This window comes from Poecilia formosa, unplaced genomic scaffold (assembly GCF_000485575.1).
Source record: "Poecilia formosa unplaced genomic scaffold, Poecilia_formosa-5.1.2 Scaffold305, whole genome shotgun sequence".
Taxonomy (NCBI): domain Eukaryota; kingdom Metazoa; phylum Chordata; class Actinopteri; order Cyprinodontiformes; family Poeciliidae; genus Poecilia; species Poecilia formosa.
Window position 1 is genome coordinate 256,579 of NW_006800244.1, and position 7,219 is coordinate 263,797.

At 38.4% G+C, this 7,219-nt stretch overlaps 1 protein-coding gene across 4 annotated transcripts in view; it reads right to left on the reverse strand.

Annotated features, from left to right (window-relative positions):
* slit1a (slit homolog 1a (Drosophila)) overlaps nt 1-7,219 on the reverse strand; it is a 94,865-nt gene that overhangs the window by 41,806 nt on the left and 45,840 nt on the right. For all 4 annotated transcript variants that reach the window (XM_007572605.2, XM_016660959.1, XM_007572604.2 and 1 more), the window contains exon 5: nt 75-146. In XM_007572605.2, the coding sequence (XP_007572667.1) occupies nt 75-146 (72 nt within the window). The remainder of the gene's footprint in view (nt 1-74; nt 147-7,219) is intronic.

Consider the following 7,219-nt stretch of genomic DNA (forward strand, 5'->3'; position numbering starts at 1 on the left):
GTGAATTAACTTGTATGTTGAACATACAAAAGTAATTGTTCATTTAAAAAGAAATAAACACCTCTAGTACTCACAGGTTTTTGATGTCTGTAGCTCCTCTGAATGCTTTTCGGGGGATAGATTGGATGAAGTTCTCACTGAGATCGCTGTGAAAAAAAAACAAAAAAACAGGTATATTTAACACCTACATTAAAGGTTTGCCTCATGTGGTTCCTGAGGTCCAACAGGATGAGGCTACAATGTTTTTACAACTTGTTGTGCGAAAGTTCCTCTCGTGTGTTTTTAAGCAGGAATCTCAACAATCTCACTCCAGCTTTTGACTCCATCATCAGTGTGGCACTGAGAGCTAAGTGCAACATTTTCTCCCCCACCGTGTGCGTAACTACCCCGCGGTGTGGTCTCCGCACGCAGACCTCTGCTCACACCGGAGGGGTATTTTATGGTGGTTGTGTTATTCACTGTTCCTCCATGTTATGATATGTTTGAGCTGGATGTAGTTTGAGGCTTAATGTCTGCCTGCACACAGACTAAACAGAGACAACAGGGCAGTGGCCTGTGCGGGATTCTTTCAAGGTCCAGTAGGATGAACTTTTCAGGACACAGAGCCAACCATATTTTTCAAGTTAGTCGGTCTGTTTTTTTTTTTTGTTTTTTTTGTCTTTAACATCAGGTAGAAGTCAAGCGTTTGAAAAAGAATTATATAGAAAGAAAAGAAGAGAGATGAAAATTCAAGACGATGTGTGTTTAAGATCGTTTTGTCTGTCTCACACATGTACACTGCCATGCTGTCGGAGAGGCTGCTGCCCCGACAAAGGTTCTCCCACAGATCCAAAACAGCACTTCTGGTCACCCACAGAGAAACTACAGCCCAGCCCCAGAATCTGTGTAACCACACCATACCACTATTATAAATATAACTTTGTTAATTCCCACTAACTGTTCATGAGCACCACAGGATACGACGTTATGGCACAATAACATTCTGCCCCCGCTGTCTGTGAGTCAGGCGTTATTTCAATGGGAGTCACAGCGGGGAGTTAAACCCCGCCACAGCAGCGTAGCTGAGCGATGTACCTAGTAAATGAAACGCTTTGTATGTATAGCACCACACAAGTTATAAAAACGAACCAAAAGTTAAACTGGAATCTGTTTTAAATTTAGGAAGAAAATTACTGAAACTAGGCCCCATTTTGAATGTGGATTATTAAAGATTATGGTTATTTAAGAAAAAAAATATATAGATATTTTATTGTAAATACAACAAATAAATTTTTGCACTTAAATAGAACAAAGTCAGTTGACCAAAATGCTGAATATGTGAATGCAACAGGACTGTGCTAATTATTTATTCTCAATGTACAGAATATTATTATTCCATTGCAAACCATCACAAAAATAAATTTCTGTTCTTCTCAGATCTGTTTTTAATGAGTAGGAAGTTAATAAGATGGGTTAAATGTAAAGAGAACTTAGCTTTTGTACAGAATCAGCTGCTTTTAAAATATCAACTCTCAATGTTGTAGTAATTTTGCCTCTTTTAAAATAGTAACAGTTTTTAAGCAACTGTCCTCAGACACGTGTAGCATGATCTCCCCTGTGACAGGAAGCCTAGGAAAAATAACAATGTTTCTTCGATGTTCTTATATTAGAGTCATCAAAGTATCAAAGATCAGAAATTGGCCACCAAATTTTTAATTAGTTCATGTGTAGTTATTGCACAATGACTGACTCTGTTTGCAAGCAGTCCTCTATGATTTGCCAGGTAAATACAAAAACTGTTCAAGTTATCTTACTGGAAAGCGTTGGATTAGGAAAGTATTGCTCAGTTTTTCTTCTTTGCTGTTTGGTTTTGTTAAGGCAATGATGAAAGTTGAATCATTCTGGTTCAATGCTTACTGTCGCCTACCAAAGCTGTGGGAAAGCTTATAACTGTTAGTGCTCATGTTTTCCGATTCAGTGATGTTAATATTGACAATGACCTCCAGGAAGTCTCCATTTTTCTTGTTTGCATGAAGGCTTCTGTTATTTAAATGACCAAAAGAAAACTTCTTCACAAAATCTCAAACTAGTTCAGCACTGGTGAAACTCCAGATGCCATGGTTGGTACATGGAGAAAGAATCCTGAGAGAGAAGACGAGATAAGGATGAGACGCCGTGATGCAAGGCAGGACAGGAAGGCTCTGATCATATGAATACAATGCTATGTGTGTAAGTAGTAAAAAAATGAAAGCTCTTGGGTGGACTCCGCACACTAAAACCCCATAATCCTGTTAGTACGCTCTAATAGGATTGGCAGGAGTGATCCATACACTCCCATTTATGGTGCTATTTGATTGGATTTGGAGCTCAGGTCGCAAGAGGTCACTTTAAAAATGTAAGTCTGACCAACAACAAAATAAAGGATATAGCCATGATTACATTTCTGTATGTTTCATGCCAGAATACCTGGCTATTTTTTTTTTGTTTTCCCCTAATACCTTCTGTTACATCAAACAGCAGAATCATTGCGGTCTTGGTTTAGTTTCTGCAGTCTGCTCTGCGTCTCTAAAGAATTCAACACCGGTTTCTCCTCCTACAGAAGCCAGAGCAAAATTAAATTTAGCAAAAGAACGTTTCTGCATTTACACATTCTTAAAATGGCAAACAGAACATTTCTGTGGGAGACCATCATGCTGTATTTTACATACTCTGTGGTATCCTTTAGCTGTTATTTTCTAAGCACAGCCCCAGCAGTGTGTCGGCTTTGAGATTTCTGACATTACGGATTAGTTAGAAAGCTGATTTTGAGTGAAGCACTTATCCCTTCGAAATCAGACACAACTATAAGAGAACACTAACCACATACAGGCATATTGGTCACTATGGTCTCTGAAACTAAAGTCTGACTCCTAATCAAATGTTGCAATTTTACAGCAAAGACCACAAAAGTCTATAGCTTTTGCATTGTAACAGCCAAGTTTAAAAAAAATGAGCAATAGCAAAGAAAAAATGTTTTTTTCCCCTGTCTGAGCTTCTGGCCAATGTACATTTTCTCAAAAAATGTAAGTCTACATGCGTCCGGTTAGCTAACCTGAGGGCAATAGCTTTGTGAAATACTGCAGGAGCACACAAAGTTAAACATCGAAGCAGGAGCAGAGGTCATCACCCCCAGATGTCACAAAACCTGCACAGCTCTGTTCAGGGTGAAAAGTCTCACAGAAACCATCAGCACCTTGCAACGCTTTCCTCGTACTCCCCGCATTCACTCATTACCAAGCAATGAGTCCCAGTGCGCTCCTCCATCCAGAGTAAGTAATGGTGTCCTGTACCCAGCATACTTGTGAGTCATTTATGATTACAAGTGTGTGAACCGCAAAACGTGAGTGCAGTTACACCATCCTTTTCGCTGGATCCGACATAAATTCACCTCATTCCACAGCATACCTTGCAGGTGGGCAGTTAGTTCATTACACAGCCTGGCGTTTTGCTCACAGTTCATTCCCATTGTTTCCCTAATGATGGGGGGTAGAACACGTGTTCGAGTGAATGAGCTTCAGCGCTGAAATACTCCAGTCGCATTTTCAAGACTGAAACTTCCGACGATGATATCATTTAACCAGTGCACAACAATAAACCTGACTACTGTTTACACCAAACCCAACAAAGACCTGGAACAATTAGCAGTGTTATCAGACATAGCTCAAGGCGTCTGGTCTGGTGATTTGCTGCACACTGAAGGTAATGTCTGGTTCCTGTCTGATTCCCATCATTAACCTCTAATTCCTGTCTCAATACACATAATAATAATTCCCCAGAATGCCTATGGTGCCATAATAATATTCACATCAGTCGTAAAAGTGGATTAAAGAGATTAGCAAAGCATTTTCTGCGTAGGCAATCATTAGTCGTTCCATAGGTGCTTCAGCTGTGTGGTAACCCCGCTCTCAGCTTTTTCTGGTTTAAATGTTTAAAGGCTTTGGGCTGCATGAACTACAATTACATATCAAAACACATGACTGCATATGAACACCAACAATTGCCCCTTTCATATACAATATATATATATATATATATATATATATATATATATATATATATATATATATATATATATATATATATATATTTTCTTATAGAAAATATATATATCTTCATATTTTCTTCAAGAAAATATGAAGATTTTCTTGTTTTCTTGTTATATTTTTGCAACCTAGCTAAAGTTCAGCCAGTCTGTATTGAACGTCTTTTGACAACAGTTTTGAATTATTGCTGCAGATCCTGAATCAGATTTAGGTCTGGAGTCTGATTGTTGTTGTTTTAAAACACATTTATTATGCTTTGATCTGAAACCAATCCCATCACAGCTCTGACTGCATGTTTAGTGTCATTGTCCTGGAAGCTAAACCACTGCCAGGCTGCTAAGCCTTTTGCAGGCTATATAAGGTTTTCCTTCTCAGTGACCAACTAGTTTGCTCACTGCCACTGAAGAAAATCCTCCCCACAGTATAATGCTGCCTTCAGTGTGTAACACCACTACTTAAGCAGGATTTCTGTTTAAGTGCTTTTCATGTTAGCCGGAAACGATCTCTATTCCTGATCTATTTGCTGTGTCCCTTGTTCTTCGTTTTTTTTTATTTGTCAACCACCATTCCTTACCAAATCTCTGAAGAGTTCACAAGAAAGCTGTATTCACCTTGAGTTTGAATTATATTCAGGAGTAGCCTATTTACTAATTAGGTGATTTCTGAATCTATTGGGTTCACTAGATTTTAAATAAAGGTATCAGAATAAATGTCTACTGCCCTTTTTAGACTTTACTTTGCAATGCGCAGACAACATGTTGATCTATTCAACAAAATTAAGGCTTGAGTTCGTAACATTTCCAAAATGTGAAAAAACTACAAAGGGAGTGGATACTTTTGGAAACCATTTATGGAATAATGAGGCCCATTGTTAGCTTGTTTCTTGGTCAGTAAGTGAATTTATTTTATAGAGCGCCCATTGTTAGTTTGTTTTTTAGTCAGTAAGTGAATTTATTTTATAGAGCACGGTTTTCCCGTTTTGCTCAGTGTTTGTGTGAAGTCATGCAATTTGATTTCAAACTCAAAACAGAAAAACTGTAGCTGACTTAAACTCTAAAACAACCTGACAGTTCATCTGCATTTACACAGGATTTCCTTGTGTTTCTTGCACAGCATTTCACCCTTATTTCATCACTCTACTGAACTTGGTACTTAGAGGTCCAGACAGGGAAGCATTGACAAAATTTTAATTTGATTTAAAGACTCAGTGAAATGTCTTCAGTAAACCTAGACCCTATGGATGACAACTTTTCATACGACTAAGCAGCATGTACGGAAAGTGTATAAGTGCTTTCCCACTGCACGATAAAAATATGTTTATTTTAGCCAAATGCTCTTAATACTTCTTAATTCTATTCTTCCATCAAAAAATAGGGGAAAAAGAAGTGGAATGTGTTTGATTACTTACTCATTAGGAGAGTTAATGAGGTGTGTGAGAGCTGTTAAAAGAATGGCAGTATGCTGCCACTAAATGCTAACTGCCTTCTTCCTCTCTGCACGGTAAAAGCTCACAAGTAGTTACACACATAAACAACCACATTTACAAAGTGTTTGCCTTCAGAGAAAAGCTCCTTGGGCTGGAAATGATCCAAAATAATATCTCACTGTCCAACTGTGGAATAAAACAACAACACATCCAAATAAACAAAACAAACTGTTCTACGGTTTCAAAAGAAGTCTGTATCCATGGTGCTGTGCAAATTAAAGTGGCTCCAATATTGTGCTTTGATCATTTTTGGACACATGGAAAATAAAAGTAAAAAAAAAAAAAAACTGTGTCAAAAGCATACGTTAACATTTAACCCCTTTCTCTGATTATCCCACTCCACAGACCATGGCAGACAATACCAATTTTTTTTTTTATTCTTTGAGAAAAGTGTATTGTCTCTGTAAAATACTGATCAAAACACCCAGAAATGTATTTAATTATTATTTTTTTATTTCATGATTCCTAAGCCTTTCTTTCTGTTGGAGACTTCTTCTTATGTGGACATAACTGAAGTAAAATGGACCGAAAAAGAGCTGAGTGACGTGAGATCAGCTGATAAGAGTGGACAGAAAAGCGAAAAGTTTCTTTGCTTGGCTCAGACTTGATGAAAAGTGGTGTCTTCCTGTCAGTGGAGATGCTACAGCTTATGCAACCCACTCAGTAAAGAGTCTAACACAAAATAAAAAAGCAGCAAAGGAAAAAGTGAAGAGATGTAAAGTTATGAGCTGGAGCTCTGTTGTGCTGCTGCTCGGCATGAGAGACCAAATCCTTGGTCAAAAAACAAACCAACAGAAAAATCATAAAAATAGCAAACAGATGACAAAACATGAGTGTCATTAGTTTGGAAACATTTATATGGTTTGAGTTAAAAAGACAAGAAAGCAACATCTTTGGTCAGATGGGAAAGTGTAAAGAGTGGGGGATAAGAGAAAGAGAACGAGGTGAGCAGAAGCATAGATTGATGCTGCGGGGCTTTTGGGCTCTTGCCAAAGCATGGCCTTGCATGTGTTTGTATTTGTGTGGCCCACAGAGAGGGACTGTGTGCGGCAAGGTGGATCCATGCTTTCCCTCTTATCCTCATGTCTTAAAAAAAAAAAAATACATTTCTCTCCACACCTTGACTTTTATCTCAATTCCTCCTTGAAACAAATGATAGACGAGCCTTCTAGCTCCCTTTCCCTTCACTTGTTTGCTCCAGTGTACAGCAGATGTTTTGCACCTCCGTAATCCCAACAAGAGAGCCAGACACAACCATTATGATCACCACGATTACCAGTATCCGCCAGAGGTCAAACAAAGTATTAAAGTCTCAAAACAGTAATCCGTGTTCACACACATTATTCTGGGCAGGCACGCCCATTTGTGCAGCTTTTATAAAGGAAAGAAAAGACAGTTTGCTTTAGGAGACTCAGACATAGAAACTCGGGAGAGAAAATATCACTGTGCTGCTTCTTGTTTTGGACGGTGTACAGACTTTACAATGGACCAAAATGCAAAACAAATTCTGTACTGATACAGAATGAGGCGAGGCTCAGCAGCACATGTTCGCCTTTGTGGCTTTTGTTTTCCTTTGAAAGATAATCCAACACTTGTCAACCAAGCCAAGTATAAACAGTCAATCATTGGGAAGAACTTCATGGTAATGCTCTAGCTTTTATTTATTTGTAGA